This window comes from Amyelois transitella, chromosome 23, assembly GCF_032362555.1.
Source record: "Amyelois transitella isolate CPQ chromosome 23, ilAmyTran1.1, whole genome shotgun sequence".
NCBI classification, from domain to species: Eukaryota; Metazoa; Arthropoda; class Insecta; order Lepidoptera; family Pyralidae; genus Amyelois; species Amyelois transitella.
The window spans coordinates 6,000,476-6,025,889 of record NC_083526.1 but is presented as its reverse complement, the minus strand read 5'-3'; the positions used below and the strand labels follow the sequence as shown (position 1 = coordinate 6,025,889).

Sequence of the window (25,414 nt, the reverse complement as noted above, 5' to 3'; positions counted from 1 at the left end):
ACAATCCGAATCGTGACACATCTGAATACATCGTCACAAAATATTTAGTTTACAGAACCTTACAAAATCCATACATATAATAAAACTGTAACTGAAATTTGTCTGTACATTGAAGATATTTAAGAAAAAAAATTATAAGGGGTCTTTTTAGGGTCAATAGAAGCCAAAACAATTTTTTTTAGAATTTTTGTCTGTCTGTCTGTCTGTCCGTCTGTCTGTCTGTATGTTTGTACGCGCATCACGCAAAATCTACCGAACGGATTTGAACGAAATTCGGCACAGATATAGCTATTAACCTGGATTAGAATATAGGCCACTTTTTATCCTGAAATTCTATCCCAAGGGGATGAAATAGGGGGTGCAAGTTTGTATGGAACTTCGTCATTTTTGAATCGATATAAAAAGCTATAAATAATTAATTATCATATTTATAATGATGATGATGATGATGATTAAAAAAATAGCATTTTATTGATTTAATTCATTATGCTTTGTTTTTTGATTAAGTTCCCGTGGTTTAGATATTTATTTTTTTCCCACCCGATACGAGATGGCGCCTCATGAGAATTTAAGAAATAACACGATTGTAGCCGCTGGTGAAATTTTCAATTTATTAGAAATTCTTTTTTTCATTGCTTTAGTTTCGCCAGTCCTTACCGTTTCACCACATCTTTGAGAAGATTTTTTTTTTTATGTAGGTAGTTTGACGCGCCCCGCATCGGCGACAATGCATCGCTCAAGATTAGCAGGAATAACACACAATGTAGTAACGCCAGTACTTACCGTTTCACCATTGATTTAGTTCCCGTGGTTTAGATATTTATTTTTTGACTACCCGATACGAGATGGCGTCACATGAGAATTAAAATTATTATTATAGTTTACAAAAAAAGGGCAATTCGAGCTATCTACGGCTTAAAACAAATAGATTCACTTAGAGATTTTTTCAAAACCCTTAATATTTTAACATTGCCCTCACAATACATTTTCGCTTCATAACAATATTATAGAAGCTAAAATTCTTACTGGTTGTGCAGCTGGTGAAATTGTTTTTATACCGCGCATTCCCCTCATTCCCAACAACTTTCCATTTCAATTTAAGCGTGTTCAGTTTCCAGTGGCTATATGTTTCGCGATGACAATTAACAAATTGCAAGGTCAAACGCTTGGAGCAGCCGGAGTCGACCTCAGGACGAATTGCTTCTCACACGGACAGCTCTACGTCGCTTTCCGCGGGTCACCAGCTGTGACAGTTTATTTGTGATGTCTCCAATGGGCAAGACAGCAAATGTTGTATAAAAAGAGATACTTTAACTTTCCATTATTATAATTTCCTTTTTTTGTCTTTAGAATTTATTTGTTTTTTAACAGCTGCGCCCCCGGGACTTTGCTTTTGTAAGAAAAATAAACAATGTTCTATTCCAGGCATTATTCTTCCCGTGTACGTAAGTTTCATCAAAATCCATCCAGTAGAATTTTCGCGATTGAATAGCATCCTCAAACACGCACTCACATAGGTACATCAATTTTTTTGCATAATCTATACTAATATTATAAAGCTGAAGAATTTGTTTGTTTGTTTGAACGCGCTAATCTCAGGAATTACTGGTTCGAATTAAAAAATTCTTTTTGTGTCTAATAGACCATTTATCGAGGAAGGCTTGAGGCTATTTATTATCACGCTGCAACTATTAGGAGCGAAAAACGGGGAAAATTATTCCTCTTTGAGGGCTTCAATGATGCACAAAATAACTATTCCACGCGGACGAAGTCGCGGGCACAGCTAGTCCCCAATAAAATTATTTTATTTTATTTATTTATTTATGTACACAAAATTATATATAAGAGCATTTATTACAGTAATTCTAGAACAAAGGTGCTACTTATTTCAAAAGAAATCTCTTCCAGTGGACCCATGAGAGGAAAGATGAATTTTGGAGCGGTATGGCGTGTGCATAAATAACGTTTAACATATTTAACTAAACATACATGCTAATACTATCATAATTAAACAAGGAACAATTAAATAAATGACAGTAATTAACTACATATTATATAATATATAATATAATATAAATAATATAATATATAAGTCTATTTCGAGAGACAATTGTCTTTAACTCGTCGTTTGAATGAATTATTATTAAGATTGATTTTTCTTTAACAATTCTCTGTATCAAACAAATGCTTAAGGAACTGAATGTAACAAATTAAGAAGAATGTAACAAATCTAGAAGCGGTAGAAGAACATTCTGCCGTGTAGACGGCGCATTAGCCCGCTGGTTTTCAGTCACTCGGTGACCACGGATCATTGTAACATGATTCGGAACGTCCGATATAAAATAAAGGTATGTTACTCACGCGTTTAGTACCTGTATTATTAAAAAATAGTAAAATTCTCAAGTGGTTTTGGTCGATAAGCTACTAACACACGCTAAGAATACTAAGTAACACATGTGGACTTTTATGATGATAGCATCATATATAATAAAAAATGCCAAAAATAAATACATTAGATTATGATGTATGTATGTATGTATAAGAACGAGCCGTGTGGTTCCCAAAATATATCTCGGTTTATATCGTCCAAAAATGAATCCCAAGTTTAACATTTTCCATTAAATGTTTGTGCTTAAAGCATTTCCGAGTGGAACATTACCTGCTCTTTCTATAATTTGTGCTTACATCTTAAATTCGCCACGGTCGTTTGCGTCATTGCGACTTTTTCTTGAATGTTTATTTGATAATGATGGAAGTAATGAAGATTTGGAGTTCATTTCGCTTTGGGTTCAAAATGTTTCGGTAAATTTTTATTTACGCGCGTTATAGTTTCGTAGAATTAATGTAGGCTACAAGTTACCATCTTCAGTAAAATTTTAAAGGATATCACATACAGTGGGACCAATTTCGCGCTTTCAACACAATCTAGCGCTTGTTTTGGTTGTCATCGATTGTCAATGCTTAATATAATACTCGGAGTTCAACACGTACTTTTAATAATTAAAGAAAGGCCTTTAGGTACTTAAAAGTACTCTTTTACTTCAGTGACCTCTAACAAGACATCAAGAGGAGATGGATTGGCTCTCTTAAAATCGGTAACTACGCGAATGAATAAGCAGTGACTTATATAAAAAAAGGACATTAAGATATTCCTGCGGCAGAAGGAAACATACGTAAAAGCCAATACTTACATAACTCTCTCCCCAGCACCCAAGTCTCAGGCTTTGAGTTGACTTCCACCAGCACAGTGGGCGTGCAAACCAACAGCACCATCAGATCGGCAATGCTCAAATTCACCAGGAAAATATTCGTGGAATTCCTCATATCCTTAGTTTTTAGTATCACTATTGGCACCATCACATTCCCGATAACGCCCAAACACATTATCGCTATGCAAAAAGTCATAGATGTCGCTTTTATGTAATACGGAATGTCAGGGTACTCGGTAAAATTCGAATGTAACGACACATTTGAATTTGAATATTCGAACGCGTTCGATTCATAATCGAACAATTCAGTTTGAATTGTGTCGTTGTGTGTGTCGTTTTTGTATGTGAGGTGAGTGTCGTACGCATTCTGTGTGTGTGTGAAGTTGTTTATAGAAATCATGTGCGTGCGAGTGTTGGTCCGTTCATATTTTCACATTGTTCGTCGCTTGCTTTATGACGTCACCATTCTGGCACTGGCTATCTGTAACAAGGGAAATTTGTGATTTTTAATTTGTCGATGTACATTTATGTATGTCTATGAATATAAATATGTCTATATTAAAAAAAAAAACATCTGAGGTAAAAACAAAACGCACGACTGTAAACTTAAAAGGGATATACATATGTATTAGGGGGCTCAGTATTAAATTAATTAAAGACTTTGAATTGGATAGAATATTACGAAATTACAATTCATTACTGCAGAAAGCAATTTGCCCTGAGAATTAAATAAAACGCGTAGGTACAATACAAATAAACAAAGTTTGTATGAGTTTCAAACTCCACCGTCTTAATCTCAATTAATAGTTTTAGCACCTGCTCAGATAAATCTTAGTTAATTTAGAAGTTAAAGGTGAAACTAACCCGTAGGGCGCTGTTTCTTTATCAGAACTTCTGAAACAAACCTAGGGCTGTAATAAGATCCGATAAAATGTCGTATTTTTACTTTGTTTACTTAAAAACATACAAGCCGTTGTAGTTCAATCGAATAGAAAAAAGAATAGGACCACTCCATCTCTTTCCCATGAATGTCGTAAAAGGCGACTGAATGATAGGCTTATAAGCTTGGGATTCTTCCTTACGGCGATAGGCTGGCAACCTGTCACTATTTGAATCTCAATTCTATCATTAAGCAAAGCAGCCGAATGTGGCCTATGTCTTTTTAAGACTGTTGGCTCTACTCTACTCTACGTCTACCCCGCTAAAGGAAAATAAACATGATTATATGTATGTATATAAAACATACACTTATCTATTACACGTCTTTATGCTTTGAGGGGTAGACGTTCAACTTGATGACTTAATGATGGGATCGGGAGATTCTAATACGGAAAGATTTTTAGCCCATTTGCGTAAAAAATTCAATCCAATGTTTTAGCTACGGGCTAGCAACCTGTCACTATACATATATATCTCAATTCTTTCATTAAGCCAAACAGATAAACTTAACCTATCAATGTTTTTAAGACTGTTGGCTCTGTCTACCCCGCAAGAAATATAGACGTGATTATACATATGTATGTATGTATGTAAGATAGTATAGTGTGCCACATAAATAAAGCAACACCTGTATATCACTTATACACGAAAAATAGGTATTTTCAAAATCTTAATTCAATGGCCTACTTACTTATAATCCAGCTTTACTTTATTTTTAGTAAAATCCCAAAGAGCTATAGAAAATATATCCTCGTTTTATAAAAACATTAATAACATAGAAATGATAGTTCATACATACATATAATAACGTCTATATCCCTTGCGGGGTAGACAGAGCCAATTTGGCTTGACGATATGATTGAGATTCAAATAGTAACAGGTTGCTACCCCATCGCCTAAAAGAAGAGTCCCAAGTTTATAAGCCTATCCCTCAGTTCATACATCTATTTATGATTATTCTTTAGGTAAAGTGTTCCCTAATTTCGCCATGGGATATTATGTCAGGATGGCCGAGCGGTCTAAGGCGCTGCGTTCAGGTCGCAGTCCACTTCTGTGGGCGTGGGTTCGAATCCCACTTCTGACAGTTTTTTTTATTTTTGTAATAAAAACTACGTGATCTTGACAGCCGATTAATTTAAGAATCTGTTACATAATTATTGATTATTAGTTAAATTTAAAACTATCTAACTGTCATGTAATTAGTAATGTTAAAATATTTTGAACTGTACCAATAAATTGTACGAGTTTACAGCACTCATAAAATGTTTTTGTTAGAATTTATCAACTACATAGGTGTTTATTTGTTTTCTCTATCCTTAACATAATTTAAACTCTAAAACTAAAGACTTTAATTTAACTTTAAAAACGTAATTTTAACCTATGAATAGACAAAATGAAAAAGTTTTGAAACAAAAACGAATATTATCGCGGAGTGTTATGACGAATAGCGGAATGACCGTGACACTGAAATTTAAAAATAAAAATTCCCGCGTTTTTGTCACTCCCCCGCGCTGTCAACGAACTATAGTCGTCACTTCTAAATTTATTTTTTCTACGTCTGTTTGTCTATAACATTTTCTGTCTGTCTGTCTGTCTGTTTGGTTGACAAGCACTTTGTGATTATGCTTTAGTATCAGTGACATTAATGTTAGACTAGATGATATTTATTTTAGTTTTGACGTAAATATGTGTTTATACTTTCGATGACAGAAAATAAATGTGATAATATTTTAGCTGTTCAGATAACTATGTTACTATTTTTATGATTGCTAGCATTGGCCTGAGCATCGTACGTGGGCGTAGAACTACGTGAATTACTTTTGTTAAATTAGTACATTGAATTAAAAAATATATATTGTCTTTGTAAATTTGTTTATTTACATGCAATTTTTTCGTAATACTAAAGCTATGAAGCCTTGGCTATTAATGTTTTTGAAAACTATAACACTAACTCCCGTAGCACAGCATACAGGACGCCATTTTTATCGCACAAAAAACTATCGCTGTTTCGCTTTTTATTACGACGTCAAACGGGACAGCAAATGTTTTTCGCGCTGTATGAAACGGCGCGGCGTCGCGCGTAACCTGTTATCGGTTATAATAACCGCAATGGTTCAACTTAACTGTTAAAAAATATAATAATGACGCCTTAACAAAAATACGTTTCGGCCCACAAGTATATTTGCATAAAAAAATTCGAATCACTGTGAGTAAATTGCAGATTATTAGAATGATTTGAACTCTGTTAAAAAAGAATCCGTTCTTAAATAACACATCTCATAAGTACAGAGTCAACTATAGACAAGTACAAAAACGCGACAGAAAAAAAAGACCCATTCCAAAATTGCCTTTCTCCATTCACACCGCTCCTGCTACTGCGGTGTGAATAACCCTATTCAAAATAGGCTCTAAACAGCGGTTCAAATCTCTGGCGACGTAAATCGACTAAGGAGCTCAAATTCGTTCAGCCACGCGAACGAAATCGTAGGCAGCCTTTATTAAACTCTCAACGGACTGTGACTAAGAATCTTGAACAATGCCGTTTCAACGCTGATTTGAAATTCAATTAAAATTTAAAACTATGCTATAGAAAACACCAGGAAAAATTCAATCTGCGCTGTAACTCCTTGATTTCATTTAAATCTCATCCGAAGTTCCCCGGGGATGCTCGGGATAGGTGTTAACATCCGTTTGCGCGGTCATTTTAATTAATCCTTGAGAGTGACGCAAATAATAAGGTTATAGAAGTAACCCTTCGTGATTGCAGTAAAAGAAGTATGGTGGTGATTAGTCAAAACCTTTATAAGAAACAAAAATAAATTAAATCTAAAATTATAACAATATCATTAAGCCGAGCAGCTGAACGTGGCCTATCAATCTTTTTAAGACTGCTGGTTCTATATACACCGTAAGAGATATAGGCGTGACTATATGTATTTATGTCTGTTAAATTATAAATTAAACTAAATTAAACCTAAATAAAACTTACAGAAAATCTTAATTATAGCTTTCGTGGAAAAGTACCCAAAGATGGCAATTAATAGCGTAAAATAATATTGTAAACGAATAAGGCCTCCTCAAAACTTCTGTTGCAAACCATTCATTTAATTTAATGTTGAAATTAATAACCACATGTACATATCAAAAAATACATACATAGGAACATCTGGTTCGTAAATTTTGAAGAAAAAAATTTTTAAATCCAACATAGGTACAATTTACAAACTTGACATACATTCATAATATTTGTCCAATATAAGTAGATTATTCTATAATTTCATTCGGTCTTTGTCAAACAACGCAGATTATATCGGCCTTATTAAAGTTTCTTTTCTGCACCTTCTATATTTCGCGCTGGCGGTCCGAAGTAATCATTTCCGTAATTAAAGTTCCACTAATGGAATATTCTGTGCATATTTGGTGTAATTAAACGTGTAGTAATCACATTTTGTGTGTGATTTGGTACAGTTTTAGACAAGTTAAACCATAACTTATATATATCTGGTTATAATGATAAACATATATCATTATAGAAGATACACGGATTGTGCCAACAGTCTTGAAAAAACTGATAGGCCACGTTCAGCTGTTAGGCTTAATGATAGAATTGAGATTCAAATACTGACAGGTTTCTAGCCCATCGCCTAAAAATGAATCCCAAGTTTGTAAGCCTATCCCTTAGTCGCCTTTTACGACAACCATGGGAAAGAGATGGAGTGGTCCTATTCTTTTTTGTATTGATGCCGGGAACCACACGTATGTATGTATTTATTGTTTTAGGACCATCTCATCATCCCTTATCGCCGCAAAGTGGCGGACAACAGCTAATTCATAAAAAAAACACTCCATATAAGGTTCAATTAACAAGATAGTAAGCCAATTTAGTGAGTGACAATGGGGTTCCCAACTGATGTATGTAATTCTCCCATGGGGCGATGTGATAGCGTTATCTTAATATGACCGCGGCCTGGTCGCTGCCGGGTCAGTAAAGGAACGGGGTTTGTTTTGATGGAGAGCATCTAAGGCATAAGAATCAGTTTGAAATTTTTATGTTTGTCAGTTAACTTTAAGTACCTGAGTGACCGAGCGGAACTTTTTCTTCCTATAAAGCAATTTTTATTTTTTATTAAAAATCTCGTAAAATTAAATTAGTCTGAACGATGTATTCTCTCGTCCACATTTCTATTCTAAGTTTGGATAGTTGTGTAGTTGACTTTGTTGAAGAAAATGCTGCAGTGCATTTTGTTACCGCTTCTTCTGCACTGACGCTTTGGAAGCGGAAGTAAACTTAGTTTTAAGTAATTTATTTGACGTCAACCAATGTTGTGAAACCTAAAGATATGACAATTATTAAGCGATATGAGGTATCCTATAATAAGAAATAAAAATTTTAATATTGAATGTTTAATTGTAGAGAGTATGAAATTTTCAATATTTATTAAAAAAAAATATCTATGTGTGTTAATAGTGAAGGAATAGAGGTTTTTAACATCTAAAGAAGTATTTATTAAACGGGCACGTGACGTACCTACCTTTATTTAAGCATGTTTCAATGATCATCCCCAGATATCAATATTTAAAACCCCCTTCTTCTTAGAGGACCAAATATGTTCATCCATACATTCATATGCTAACGTCTTTATCCCTTGCGGGGTAGACAGAGCCAGCAGTCTTGATAGGCTACGCTCAGCTGTTAGGCTTAATGATAGAAATATATTTCTTCTCCAAATGCTTTAATAATTAGAGTGGGACACTCATAACATTATTTTTATTGACAGTCGAGTAAAGATATACATAGAATAACAAAACCAAAAGAATTATTATCGATTTCGAAGTTAGAAACGATATGACACAGTAACGCACTTAACTCGATGGGTTAACAAGCATGGCGGGCACAGACATAAAACTAACTAGATATGAGCCGTGTGGTTCCCGGCACTTAAGAATAGGACCACTTTATTCATTGATCCGCCAGTGAAAGCAATTTGTTTCTTTTATAACTATGTACTTGCTATTTTCTTGTTACTGTGTGAATTTCTATGCAATAAAGATATTACAAACAAACAAACCACTCCATCTCTTTCCCATGGATATCGTAAAGGGAAACTGAGGGATAGGCGTAAAAACTTGAGATTCCTTTTGTTGGCGATGGGCTAGCAACATGTCACTATTTAAATCTTAATTCCATTATGAAGACATACAGCTGAAAGTGGCCTTTCAAACTTTTCAAGACTGTTAGTTAGCTTTGCCTACCCCGCAAGGGATATATATGTAACTATGTAATCAAGGAAAAAAACTAATTTAAATGGGATTTTACTTAAATCTACAATTTCCTTAAGTAAAAAAAGAGGCCTTCAAATAGGGGTTACAATTTTAGTCATTTACCAAGCTATTAAACAATCAATCGATTTTAACAATCACATATCGCAGGGTCTAGCTGGATCTATGTCTGTGATAACGGTCGATAAAACAGTTGTAGTTTTATCAAAAGTGTTTAATACGTTTATTTATTTAATAGAATATGCCCACATAGTCGCTTATCAGATATCCTCCGTGAAAAATACTTTCGTATAGGACCTCTCTTGTTGATATAATTACGCATATAAAAACAATACAATACGAATTATCTTATTGACAATAAACAAAATACATATGTAGTAGAAACAGCCGTGATGAATATGTTGAGCGAAGGCGGACTTATCGCTAAGCAATCTCTTCCAGCCGACCTTTGGGTAGTGAAAGGTAGGATCCTGGAACCGGGTGGGCGGCATATTTAACAGATGTTAGTGTATAATAAATAAACTACATACTAAATCTATACATATAATAAAACAGTAAAAATATTTTGTCTGTACATTTCGTATTTTAACTGAAACGGATAGAGAATTTTTTTTACATTTTTTGGCTGACTGTATGATCAAAATTTATCTCGAAATTTACGCGGACGAAGTCGCGGGCAACAGCTAGTAAACTATAATAAATATAATAACTATATATAACTAAATATAAACTAAATAAAAACCTTATTGATTGAAAATTGGTTGTTGTAACGCATCCTCAATGCTTTTAATGTGCGCTGCCTCTTTGATTATGGATTTTCCTTTTTATTTTTGTTGACTGGAAGAAATCCCGATTGGGATAAGTCCGCCATTGTGCTTATACCTACTTCTAAATCCAATGACTGTTCTATTTTTGTTACATTTAGATATTTTTTTGTGCAATAAAGAGTTTACAAACAAACAAACAAACAAAAACCACGTCTTTTTCTCGAAGTGGTAGGCAGAGACTATGTATATCTTTTCACATGCCACAATGGCTGCGTACTTCTTTCTTCTACAGTAGTTTAAACAATATAATACCTACAATTAATATCATTTTTTTTTTGTAATTGTTTATGTATACATATATTGTCTATTAAAATCACTATCGATCACTCAAAATCCATGATTTCGGTCGACTGGCACGTTTCTATTGATCTTAGTTGTATGATAAATCTGTGCAAACTCCGAAACAAAGCAAACATTTCCCTAAAATAGAGTTGAGAGAATCGTCAGTCGTGTGTCGTGTTATTTTAGTTTAACGCGGATACACGGGTTCTAATCCTATTATAGGTACATATAACAAACTACACTGCAGCATTTTTACCGGACGTCAAATTACAAATATTAAATCTCAATCGTGGATGAGTAGAAATTGTGTACCTACATTTAAAAGAAATTGTGAATAAGTATATTATATACCTATATTTATTTAGTATAGGTTTATAGTATATATGGTATAGTAAGTATGTTTATTATACATTACTAGCAGTCCCGGCAAACTTTGTTTTGCCATATAAATATTTTTTAACTAATTTTTAGTTAAAAAACAAATGTTAAGGGTGGACAACCACTTAGGGGTATGAAAAACAGATGTTGGCCGATTCTCAGACCCACTCAATTTACTCAAAATGCACACAAAATTTCATGAGAATCGGTCAAGCCGTTTCGGAGGAGTACGGGAACGAAGATTGTGAACACGAGAATTATATAAATAAGATTTATTATCACCCACACAAAAGATCTTTGCTTAACCCAATGGCAGACTGTTAGATAATGCTATTATGCATTAAGTCCGCTTATTGTACTTTACAAATTGTAATTGTAACATTAATTAAAAAAAAATATTTCAATAAGTATATAATGATTCAATCATTCAGAAAATTCTACAACATGTTTCACTCGTAGCTATATATTTTCAAAGTCAAAACATGTAACAGTCCATCTGACTAAAAGCTTTCGCGGCATACAATGACTAAGTAGACGAGGGAGCTTTTAAACAAAGAGATTTTTCTCCTTTTGATTTATTTCCAAAGCTCTCTAAAGCTCTCATCTTATTACGTATTAACTTTTTGGCGCGATTAGTTTGTCTGACATTTATCAATAAATTGAGAAACAAGTAAAATGAATATTTAAATACTTAATGACTTCGGTATCGCATGCGGGGAAGACAGAGCCAACAGTCCTGAAAGACCTAGGCCACGTTCAGCTGTTTGGCTAAGGGATTGGCTTATAAACTTGGGATTCTTCTTTTAGGCGATGGGCTAGCAACCTGTCAATATTTGAATCTCAATTCTATCATTAAGCCAAACAGCTGAACGTGGCCTTTCAGTCTTTTCAAGACTGTTGGCTCTGTCTACCCCGTAAGGGATATAAACGTGATGATATGTATGTATGTAGGTAATTTATTTTATTGTGTAGATAAATTTATCCTTAATTGTTAAAAGTCATGATTGCTATTCTGTTCACATATCAATCATTCGACGTGCTTTGTAAAGAAGATTGACAGTTAAATGTGTATTTCTTGAATGTATATCAAGCAAATAATTATTAATATTTCTAATAATTATTTGCTTGATATACATTGCCATTTCTGCGACACGTTATTATTGGTCTTTATATTTTGAATTGACAAGTTATTATGTGCACATGAATATTTTATTACATATTTGATACAATATTATAATGTGTATAAATTAATGAATGATTGTATGTAATAAAAAAAGAATTGGACCTCTCCATCTCATTCCCATGGATGTCGTAAATGGCGACTAAAGCTAGGCTCCATTACTTGGGATTCGTCTTTTAGGCGATAGGCTAGCACTGTCACACCTGTCACTATTTGAATCTCAATTCTATCATTAAGCCAAACAGCTGAACATGGTCTATCAGTCTTTTCGAGAATGTTGACTCTATCTACCTCGTAAGGGTTACTGATTATATGTATGTATGTTTGTATGTATCGAAGTCATTTGAGCGCTTGCCGACGCTTTTAGAGAAAAGAGATGGAGCTATCCATTCCTTTTTTCAATTGGTGCCGGGAGCCACACGGCACACCCAGATCGATGTATCTAAATTTCAAATTTCAACGAAATCGTTAGAGCAGTTTTCGAAAACGCGTGTGAAAATATATAATACCGTCTTCTGACCTCCGTGACCCATATTCAAGATTACGTTATGCGTAAATTTTTAGTTATAAATATTAAGTTTATTCACGAAACGGAGTAAGGAAATTCAATTTGCATTCTAGAGTTCGTTAGGTCAAGAATTTCAATTTGTTCCACGTTTTAAAAAGTTACATGAAAAGTTAGTACAACTTTTCACAACTGTAAAGGGGTTTGATTTTTTTTACTAGAAAATTCGAGACCTTATTGGTAAACTCTACTACTTACTACTTAGTTATCTCAGCATGTTTGTAGTCTCTGCCTACTCCTCCGGGAAAAGGAATATACCATACGTATGTTGAATTCTATCTTTAATCACATTGATTAAAGATAGAATTCAACCGTCCAAGAGTACACCCATGACAACGATCCAGGAATAAAGAAAAAGTTTGATGATAATCTCCCAGATCATGATGGCTAGTCTTTTCATGAATGTTGATAAGACATTAATATTATCTACTTTATTTTCCTTACTCTTCCTCAAAGATAGACAGGGAGGGAAGTAAAGATAGTTTTCTTATTGATAATTATCGATAATTGTGACCTCGAAAATAATCTACCGCATCGGTAGGCCAATCGATAGTATTGATAGCTAATTGCAATAGTCAGCAGCAATGGTATCGATCCTATCGATACTAGACTATCGATACTCAATTATTGATATTCAGCTATAGATACTCAACTATCGATACTAAACAATCGATACTCAACTATCGTTACTCAACAATCGATAGTGGACAATCGATTGACAACTCAATAACCTTGACAAGATTCGTGACTAATAAACAGACCGACCGAGCATCAAACCCGGGACTTCTGGTTCAGACACAAGAACACAATTGCGCCAATAAGTCCAAAAGGTCGAAATATCCAGGTAAAAATACCAAAATGTCCGGGTAAAAAGACCGGTAATATCCTGGCAGAAGAACAGTTAACCCAATTAAGAGCAAGAAGTCAACGCTCGAATTGCCCAAGAAATGGAAGCATCAAAGGTGAAGTCTAAACGGCGCTGCACTAATTTTACACAAGTTCACTTTAATTCACCAGCGTTGGGGGGTTTAATAAAAACAACTACATGGATGTAAGAAAGAGTAGATATGGATATTATTCTTAGATATCAGCGGTAAGCCCGACCCGGCTATGAGTTTATTTAGTATGGACAGGAATTTTCTGTGCTGTTGACTGTACTTTTTTATTTATTTTTTTAGACTTCATTGCACAAAATACAAATGTACAGCACAATTGGCGAACTGAATGCTAGCTAGAATTATCTACCACTAACCATTGGATCTGATAGAGAACTGCGGGGTCAAACTAAATAAATAGACCTACAAAAAATATAAAATAAAATTATTATAATAAACATGTATAAAAAGTACAATAAATAAACAATATAGATACATAAATAAATAGGTGCAGCGATTATTGAAATGAGTGAAAAGGCTTATAGGTATTAAATACTCTCGCGACTCAAGAGAAACTTGTATAGTTGTATACCCGTGATTTGAAACTAGAACGACTTGCAGATGTCCTGATGGACTCGGGAAGTGAATTTTACTACTATCTGTATCTCTTTCTCTCATCTTTGCGTGTTCCCGGTTATAGACTTCACTGCAATATAACGGGACGCGGGGTACGCCTTCCGAAATGTCTCTACAGTTATTGGCGTCCTCAGTATTGCTTCAAAGATTTGGTTACATTTCTTCAATCGTCCTCAGCTTAAACCTCTTTGGGAAATTCTATTATGTGTAGAACACCTTGTTTGAGAGCAAATAAATATTTTACCGCATCCAAATTATATATTATTTTTTATTCCACCTCCACGTGACCCACTTGTAGCGTCCGACAACATCGTCACGAAGCTGACAACATGACGCTTGGCGATACACTAATTAAACTACATTTTGTTATGTGCCGTGTGGTTCCAGGCACCAATATAAAAAGGAATAGGACAACTCCATCTCGGTCCCATGGATGTCGTTAAAGGCGATAAAATAGTGACAGGTAGCCAGCCCATCATCGCCTAAATGGCAAATCCCAATTATGTATTAGAAGGTTGCTAGGTCGCCTAAAAAGAAACTAAGTCGCAACCTGAGCGTGTGATATTTCAATGTTTTTAACATCTCTATGATGTCAAATGTATCCTAAATGTCAGCAGATCCGGTGTTATCCAGTAATGAGAAGAAAACTAAATTTCTTTGTCAGTCAAATAATACACATGTCGATTTCATTTAGATGTTGCGGACAGCTTGAGCGATAGTTTGGCAGTAGAACGGAATTTCTGTTGGCGAAAAAAAAGACGACATTATATTTTGAAAGTAGGTCTTTACACATTTTTTCATGGGTCGAGGTGGAACAATTAAAAATTAAAACAATTGTGTATTGAATCTTTGGTTATGGCAACCTGAGCTCCTCTCTAAAGAGGTGAGAATGGAAGAAGAGTATGTAAACTTTTGCCGAAAATATATGGCGACTAAGGGAATATGTACATTCATCTACTGAATCATTTACCATGAAAACGAAAAGACTAAAAGGCCTTATTCAGTTGTATGGCCCAATGATGGAATCGAGATCCAAATAATGACAAGTTGCTAGCCCATCGCCTACAAATAGAATGTCAAGTTATTTGGATTTACCCTTAGTCGCTTTTTATAGAGTTTCGTCGGAGTCAAAAATATATAAAGTGGTCCTATTCTTAATAAATAAAAATTTTAAATTAATATCACAAAATAAATAAAAAAAATTAAATTAAAATCTTGACATGATTATACCTTCACAATTATAACAAGCTGATGGGATTTTCTTATTTCTCAGAACAAATTGTGGCTCTTAACTCGGCTAATTTAACTTTGCCGGTTCGGGCTACTATCATGAGTATCAGAGGAGATTGGATGACAACTTGTTGGAAATTTTAAATACGGCAAGTATTTAAAATTTCCACCGTCTTGACACCGTTTGGAAGATATTTCTTAGAAAAAATATTTACTTTTTTTCACCTTTTTAACCCTTAGAAATACTTCACCGCTTATTTTCTTGGAGTGATCATGAAATGAAAAACACAGACACATATAAATATTATTATATTGGTTATTAAGTCTTAAGCAATATATCTCGTAAATGAACTGTTGTTCACCCTTGCCTCAATTTTGTATGTTCTTATTGTCAGGTTGCCTGGAAGAGGTCCCACTTAAGGATAAGACCGCCTTTGTACTGTGCTGTTTTATATTTGTAATGTTCTCCTTGTGTAAACAATAAAGCATTTACTTACTTTATATTTATACATATCTTTGTTATTCATTTCATGATCACTCCAAGAAAATATGTGATGAAGTGTTATAGTATATGTATGTATATATTTATACATACTTATATATATATATATATATAAGTATAATAAGTGATAACTTGTATCCAATTTTGAAATTAAATCTATTCTATTCTTTTCTAAGCTTTTCACTTGATTGTCATTTCTAAGAGAGCAGCCGGCACACGCTTATATTTTTTTAAGCAACGAAAACAGAATGGAATCTTTTCGAGTTTGTTATTTTTCTCTACACGCACATGCACACCATCACGCCTGTTTCCCATTGGGGTAGGCAGAGACTATGGATTTCTACTTGTTATGTTCCTTACAGACCACTCTCGCTTCCTCCACAAACATCTTCTTATGCACATAACTCCCATTTTTAAGACATTCGAAATTTGATCCTTAAAAGTTTCACGAGGCCGGCCCTGTCACACTTTCACAGTCAGTTATGCCTTTTTTTTAGAATTAATTTCTAAAAAAACTAAACCATATGACCCAGTCAATATATAAAAGTATGTTGGTCCGTCTAATTGTAGCCGTGGGCGTGTGAGCTGTATCTTATTGAAATTCATATCGGAGCTTCGTTTGTGGAGAGTAGTGCGGCCCCGGGGGCATTGCAAGTAATTGAAATGTGAGACCAATTTATTGAGAACACTATTGAACCGCTCGACTTTGCATGCGAATCTGTAATATTTAAAAATATATTTTTATAGGCTTTTATAGCTCACTCCCCCCTTTCCCCTCCGGGAAAGAGGCGTGATTTTATGTATGTATAGCTCACTAGCTGTGCCGGCAAACTTTGTTTTGCCATATAAATAATTTGTAAGTAATTTCTATTTAAACAAAAATGTTAAGGGTGGACAACCTTTATCACTATGGGGTATGAAAGATAGATGTTGGCCGATTCTCTGACCTACTAAATATGCTCACAAAATTTCATGAGTATCGGTCAAGCCGTTTGAAGGAGTACGGGAACTAACATTGTGACAATAGAATTTTATATATTAGATAAACATGGGATACTTCTTTTAGGCGATGGGCTAGCAACCTGTCACTATTTGAATCTCAATTCCATTATTAAGCAATCCAGCTGAACGTGTCCTTTCAACATTTTCGAGACTGTTGGCTCTGTCTGCTCTGCTGCTGTAATATATGACATATATCCTATTTCTGTTGGAATTTCGGTCACAAGAAGTCTGAGACAATTATATTAATTTCAAAACTTATATGTAATTTTCGTTGAAAAACATAAGAAAATTCCATTAGCAGACCCTATAAATTTTGTCAAATCTTATCACACCTACATATCGTCTCTACAATTTCTCAAGTCTCGAATTTTATACATACATACATACATACATATAATCACGTCTATATCCCTTGCGGGGTAGACAGAGCCAACAGTCCTGAGCGGACTGATAGGCCACGTTCAGCTATATGGCTTTAAGATAGAATTGAGATTCGAATAGTGACAAGTTGCTAATCTATCGCCTAAAAAAAGAATCTCAAGTTTGTAAGCCTATCCCCTGTCGAATTTTATGCTGAAAAAGACCATCTAAGAAAAAGATTCTATCGTTACATGCTGTCTTTAGCTGAACCAGATATTCTAAAAATGCAATCCAATAAGTTAATAGCTCCAAAACATAAAGCAATCAGAGAAAAATTTTACTAAAAGAGTGTATAAGAGAATTAAACCCACACTGATTCGATATAAGAACAAAAATTGTTGCATGTATAAAACAATTGGTTTCATAAAATACACATCAGTGCAAAATAAATGGGGCGAATATTTCCTCGTTGCGTAAATTTGGAATTGGTCCACTTTTCGTTGTCTGCACGAGTACGTACCATGGGTTCGTCGTGTTATAGTCGCTAGCGACTGTCGTGTGTTAATATACGAGTATGTACGGAAATCAAGCTGCTGTCAGTTACTGATAACTTGAACTGTCACTTAAAATGTTTAAACCATCGATTTTTTTCATTATCATTCTTCTTTGAATCTTCTTTATTAGATATATATTTCTTCTCTTTGTTTTTCCGATCCTCCATCTTGTCAGCCCAATAAAGTCTACAGCTTGACATGGTGGGCTTCTCTTAAAGATTACCATTTTTGAAAAATAAGTGTTTTATAGAATACCTATCTTAAAAAACATATAAATTCGTTTATAACATAAAATACACATAGAATTATTGTACAAAAATTATTAGTAAAAAATTTACTATACTTAAATATTTATTATATACTATACTTAAGCTAAGACAATGCCTAAAAGCTACATAATTGATTCGTAAATAAATAAAGTGAACTTTCATTGTTGAAATATCGACTATATTTAGCCGTGTGGTTCCCGGCACGAATAGAAAAAAGAATAGTACCACTCCATCTCTTTCCCATGGATGTCGTAAAAGGCGACTAAGGGGTAGGCTTATAAACTTGGGATTCTTCTTTAAGGCGATGGGCTAGCAACCTGTCACTATTTGAATCTCAATTCCATCTTAAAGCCAGACAGCACGAAAAATCACAAGGCTGTGACGTCACAACGTAGTGTCATTTCGACACTTGAAAAGGTATAAATACTCAATTCATTTACTACAGTCAATAGCAACTTTAACAAGCCAAACTCGTGGTAGCGATTCCATGGCTATTCCAAGTCCCACAGTCCACTGATTGCTAACATTTGCACAAAGCTAATGTGATGTGTGATATTGCCCAGAATATGGACCAATGTTCCTAAAGGATGTGTAATTTGTGTCGATAGAAATTTAATTGTCTTGATAATTTGTTAATTAAGTTGATGTACTAACGAGTGAAAAAATGCCTAGCAATATTTTGAGTGTGCAGGTGTAGGTATAAAGGAAAGAAATAAAAAGAGCGTGGATTCGTCGTCACCATGTTAATTTCAGAATATTTTCACATCTGATCGGAATCGGAAAAGCATACAGTAAAAAACAGTGCATATCGGTAAAATCCATAATAATATGGCATTATAGCTAGTGGCTATGGCTAGTGCAAATTTTGCATAGTTAATAATATACTGATTTATTTATATTTTATTGTGCCGTGTGGTTCCCGGCAGTGCCGTGTGGTTCCCGAAACCAATAAAAAAAAGGATAGGACTACTCCATCTCGTTCCCATGGTAGTAGTAAAAGGCGACTAAGGGATAGGCTTGTAAACTTGGGATTCATCTTTTAGGCCATCGCCTAAAAGAAGAATCCCAAGTTTACAAGCCCATCGGCTAGCAACCCGTCACTATTTGAATCTCAATTCTATCACTAAGCCAAACAGCTGAACGTGGCCTATCAGTCTTTTCAAGACTGTTGGCTCTGTCTACCCCGTAAGGGATAAAGACGTGATCCTATGTATGTATGTATGTATGTAATAAAATAACAATTTCTTAAGTACAATAGGTTATAGTGTGGTCGCGGGCGAAACCTAGCATTACTCTATACAAAACTAGATACTGAAATTTCAATATTCATTAATACAATTCTAATTGACTCAGTCAGCGGTTATGAGCCTAACTAATTAGTTGAAAATGTGGTCTTAATATTTGACGATGTCTTTGCTTTCTACTTCAAAAGATTTAATATCTTAACCGACTTAACTGAGAAAATTTCTTATTACATATTATTAAACCACGTATTTTTCTTAATGGCTTAATAATGGAATTGATATAAAGATGTAATTTAAATAATTAACATTTCCAGATACGCTTTTATTATTATGTAAATATAAAAGAGTTTCAAAGGACACATCAAAATAAAATACCATTTATAAATAATACATGTATTAAACTCGCACGTAACGTACCTTTATTTTATCTCGGACATTTCGAATCATGTTACAATGTTCCGTGGTCTAAACTAGTCGGTAAACCAGCAATTATTTAAAAAACTAGCAATAGCATAATACAACGTTATGAAATAACATTTATACATATGTATATATCACTTCTTTATCCTGACGGCCTCTTTGGCGCAGCGGTAGTACGCTTGTCTGTGTCACAGGAGGTCTCGGGTTCGAATCCCGGCCAGGGCATGATGAGAAAAGAGCTTTTTCTGATTGGCCTGGGTCTTGATGTTTATTTATATAAGTATTTATTATAAAATATAGTATTGTTGAGTTAGTATCTCGTAACACAAGTTTCCAACTTACTTCGAGACTAACTCAATCAGTGTAATTTGTTCCGTATATATTTATTTATTTATTTATCCGTTATGGGGTCGACAGGGCCAACATACCTGACAGGCCACGTTCAGCTGAATTAAGATTCAGATAGTGACAGTTTGTCAACCATTTTGTAAAGGAAATAATTAATGTTAATTATTGGTTAACATTGTACGTTTCATGGTCTTGATAACAAACATTTAGCAGTACTTTCGATGGTGCAAAATGATAAAGATATGAATAATTTAAATGTGAACATACCAAGAAATTCTTATCAACGTTATGAGTGCATTTCCTTCCAACCCAAAGATAATTATGGTTTGAACCAGTTTGCCGACTCATTACGGCACCGACTGCATGCTTTAGATAATTTCTGCATCAATGTTCGAATTTAATGGTTATTAGTACATACATACATATGGTCACGTCTATATCCCTTGCAGGGTAGACAGAGCCAACAGTCTTGCAAAGACTGAATGGCCACGTTCAGCTATTTGGCTTAATGATAGAATTGAGATTAAAATAGTGACACGTTGCTAACCCATCGCATAAAAAAGAATTCCAAGTTTGTAAGCCTATCCCTTAGTCGCCTTTTACGACATCCATGGGAAAGAGAAGGAGTAGTCCTATTCTTTTTTTTGCTTTTTGGTGTCGGGAACCACACGGCACATTCCGCTATTCGTGTGGTGGAAAATTAGCTTTTGTTTAAAAAAAAACAGTTCTGTCCTACATTACTCGTAGGTATGAAAAACATTTTGAATGTGCAATAAAACACGTTATTGCTATTAAACTAGTTACGTATGTACATAATTAGACTACGATAAAACTGTAAATCTGTATGTTTGTCAGTATTTAACAGCTCGTTAACTGTGGTGGGGTCATATTTACCTTTCGATTCACTATTTCTCTGGTGTTATATCACTCTGGAGAGAAGCCCTGAGTATGCTTTTTAACCATGAACATAAATAAGGTTAGTCAGGTTTTTATATAACTGAACGTGTCCTGTCAGTCTTTCAAGACTGCTGTCTCTGTCTACCCCGCAAGGGTTAAAAGCGTGATTATATGAATGAATGAATGAAGGTTTCTATACGAAGCGACTCCCATCTGACCTCCGCAAACTTTGCAGGGAAACCTAATCCGTATTGGATCATGGTTATACAAGTTGTCTGAATGTGCAGGTTTCTTCAAAATGTTTTCCCTCACAGTAAGAGCATCGGTTAGTATTCAAACTAATGTACATTACTAACATCGAAAATAGTCATTGGTACATGGCCGCGGTGGGATTCGAACCGGTGTCTTTATGCGGTGGTGGCCATTCAGTCTTTTCCAGACTGTTGGCTCTGTCTACCCCGCAAGGGATATAGACGTGACCATATGTATGTATGTATGTCTTTATGCGCTACACGTGTTTTAACCGGGCACCTTACCAATTCGACCGCCGGCGCTCTTAACGCTCTCCTTACTCCACACTTAACCTATGTATGTATATAATTTCACGGAAATCGGTTTAGTGGTGTTTCACTTGAAAGACGTACAAACAAATGCAGATAATTCCTAATTTAAATAATATATTTTTAGCCTGTAGTTTGGGAATTTAATTTTATTTAAATTAGGAAGTTTTATTATTAGGAGTATTATTTATAAAATTTTCGTGTCACAATGCTCGTTCCCGTACTTCTCCGAAACGGCTTGACCGATTCTCATGAAATTTTGTGAGCATATTGAGTAGGTCTGAGTATCGGCCAAGATCTATATTTCATACCCACAAAATGCAAAACATCGTTTGCCAAGACAGCTAGTTAAATTATATATCATTATTTGCTTGTTTATAATTTTAAACCTTATAGTTATGCCTAAATAAAATAACATAGCTACCTTTACTACCTTCCATTCTATCTTGTTTATACTGTACAGTTTGCTATTTTTTTAAAGATATATTTTGGAATAATAAGGTTTAATAAGGATTAATAAGGTTCTGTTAGTAGTTTGGAATCGATAATTAATGTAGTTAATTAGGTTAATACTTGCGAGTCGGTTTGGCTTGGCAGTTACCGGTTTTCCGAGTATGAATTTCCGGCCATGAGAAATCAAATTTTTTTTGCTCGGATCTTATAAAATCCGAAAATTAAAACTGATATAAGATATAACAGACAGGGATAAGTCCGCCCTTGTACATCGTTATTTTTAATGTATTTTTATGTATTACTTATAATTTGTTATGTACAATAAAGAATTTACAAACAAACAAACAGATATATTTTACTCTTGAAGGTCTCGTTTGTCTCACTTTGACCAAAATTTTACAAAAATAATTTTGACTGTTGACTTTTTCAGTAACAAATAAAAATAAAATTCCTTATTTTTTATTATATTAGTGTGCATGGAATTATAGTTATTAATATATTTATTTAGTTTGACCACACATAAAGTTCTCTATCAGACCTAATGTTTGATTGGTAATAATGCTTCTAGCGTTAAGTCCGCCAATTGTGCTATACATTTGTATTTTGTACAATAAATTTGAAATAAATAAATAAATATAGCAATTTAAATATATTTAACAACATTTTAATACGCTATTATATCAAAATAAAAAAGTCAAAAGCACAATTTTTTTCTATAACACACAACAATGTCTATCCCGCAAGGGACATAGACGTGACCATATGTATGTATGTAACACATAATAAATTTAGCTTAGAATTGGATGGAATTAACACGTAAGTAAAACCAGAGGCGGATGCTACTACATTACAGCTACCGTATCTACAGTATAAATATTTGTATAGTAGGCTAAAATCGTGATAGATATTGGCAATAAAAATTTACAGGCGCACTGCTATTTTGATTTCGTCTAGACCACTCTCAAAATCTAGATATTAAAATTTCAATCTTAGTCGACTAACAAAATTGACGGTACAGTTGAATACAAAATCAACAATATGTGGAAAGTTATTAAAACATTTAATTAATAATACGTTTTAATAAAACTTTATAAAAAGATTTTAAAATTATACATACATACATACATACATACATATGATCACGTCTATATCCCTTGCGGGGTAGACAGAGCCAACAGTCTTGAAAAGACTGAATGGCCACGTTCAGCTATTTGGCTTAATGATAGAACCTAGATATTTAAAATTATAGGATTTTTTATACAATTATCTATGTTAAAATATAGGCGAATATAAATTATATACTTGGGATTCTTCTTTTAGGCGATGTGCTAGCAACCTGTCACTATTTGAATCTCAATTCTATCACTAAGCCAAACAGCCGAACGTGGAACCCCGCGAGTGTTGAAGACGTGATAATTACATAATAATGTTTTTGACATATGTATACATATATATGTATGTCAAAAACACAATAAATAGATGGACAGGATATCCTACCACCTAGCTAGTTTTAAAATAACGTTATTAGCAACTATCTTTTTTGATGATTTGACTAACACCTGATTTAAATCTCGTTTCATTTCATTTAAAATCTCCTGTGATAATTAGCCAAAATTACAAAGAAGTTTAGTAGACATCCGCCGTTATACGTAAGTCCAGTGGTCTAGAGACTTGAATTTGATCTGTAGGTTCCTTATGTAGGATAGAGTTGCGAGACAATTTTCTAAAAATCCCGCGGGAACGAGAATTTCAAAGATTTGTTGTTTTGCGCTCGGATACTACTCGCCAGCAGCGGGGGCGTCTTGTATAAATATATTTTATGAAAGGAACCCGTGGATATTGATTGGTAAGGACAATGAAATGTATCACAGATTGATATTATATTTACATTTATTTATTTAAGTTTTTTCTAATTTTTAGAGGATTAAAAATTATTTAATTTGATTTCATTTAACACAAAGCTTCACGTACACTTTCGTATTGGTTAATTGGAAAACATGCTCAAATTAAAAAAAAAAATCTTATCTACTTTCTACTAACCTGTATTTACTTCACCTAATATAACCTATTTAGTAAATAAAAAAATATTTCTATAAGTTAATTAATAAAAACTAAATTTCCTTTGGGATCCCTGAAAAGAAGAACTAATAATTCCACACTATCAAATCAACACCATCTAAAACATAAAGATATTATCTCCAACACTTCCGACCTTTGTAAGTTTCTCATCGCATTTTATCACATTCATTCAAAAATAGTGATTTCAGTGATGTTTATCGCATGTGCGCGCGATTGTACTTGTATAGTCAACCGCATATCAAGTTATACAGCGTGGAACTTTGCTGCTTCTAGCGTTAGTTCATATTACATTGCTTAACTCTCTAGAGAGGAGCCTGGGGTGCACCTTTTTGGCCAGGATGGGTGAGTCAGGTTTTTACACGAAGTGACTATCCAATCTGACCTCCGCAAACTTCGCAGGGGAACCTATCTCATATTGCATCGTGGTAACACATTCAATTGCCTGAATGTGCAGATTTTGTCGCGATATCTCTCACCGAAAGAGTTAGTACTTAAAGTAAGGTATATATGTAAAGAAAACTTATAGGTATTCTTTATGTAATGTATGCAATTTAAATTTTGCCGCGTTAATTAGTTGAGGTCGCTGGCAGCTTAAACGTCAAGGAGATGTCAAGTGTGATTATTGAGGTTAGAAATATTTTGTGTAGGTAGTGTAACAGATATTTTATTGTAAGAATCTTGCCTGTGAAATTATTAAAATAGACCCGAAATAAGGGCTTTAAATGTTGTTTCTTTTGTTCACAGGTGAGTAAATGTTTAGTTTATAAGCTTATGTCATTATCAAAGTGTTAAAAAACTTTTGTAAATAAATAAATCTTTTGTTCACAGAAACGCAATTACGTCTTTATTTCTAAATAAACAGGCATATTGATAATTCATTATAAAACAACATTTTTGCACATATTTTGAGAGAATTATGGATAAATTAAGATTTGATTTTGCTGTGAAGACAGCATCTGATGGAAAAACAAACATTTTATGTTTAACCTCAATTGCCACGCCTAGCGGGCAGGTCTATGGAATACCATCCGATTATCAATCAATTACTCAACATCAAGCAATTACAAGTACTCCAAACTATGCCAAAATAAAAAAAACATTACAAAGAAGACACCAAGTAAGGAAAATCTGGATAACTTTGACAGATAAGATTTCAGAAGTGTATTTGGATAAAGAACAAAATTTGCAATTTAATGATATGTATCTAGAAGAAATAATAGAAACTAAAAGTGATCCAGAGACTATGTCTAGTTCTAGCAGCTCTAACTACACTTTGGAAAAATTGTTAGAAAAATTACTTGAAGAAAAAGAGAAAAAATCAGAAA

The 25,414-nt window shown here is 34.0% G+C and overlaps 1 protein-coding gene and 1 non-coding gene across 3 annotated transcripts in view; one reads left to right on the top strand and one right to left on the bottom strand.

The window, feature by feature from the left end:
• The window catches only part of LOC106130779 (thyrotropin-releasing hormone receptor), an 88,936-nt gene that overhangs the window by 42,303 nt on the left and 21,219 nt on the right, over nucleotides 1-25,414 (bottom strand). For both annotated transcript variants that reach the window (XM_060950927.1, XM_060950926.1), the window contains exon 2: nucleotides 3,192-3,690. In XM_060950927.1, the coding sequence (XP_060806910.1) occupies nucleotides 3,192-3,609 (418 nt within the window). In that variant the 5' untranslated portion in view covers nucleotides 3,610-3,690. The remainder of the gene's footprint in view (nucleotides 1-3,191; nucleotides 3,691-25,414) is intronic.
• Nucleotides 5,149-5,232, top strand: Trnal-cag (transfer RNA leucine (anticodon CAG)). The gene has a single exon. It is a non-coding gene; the product is annotated as a tRNA-Leu (tRNA).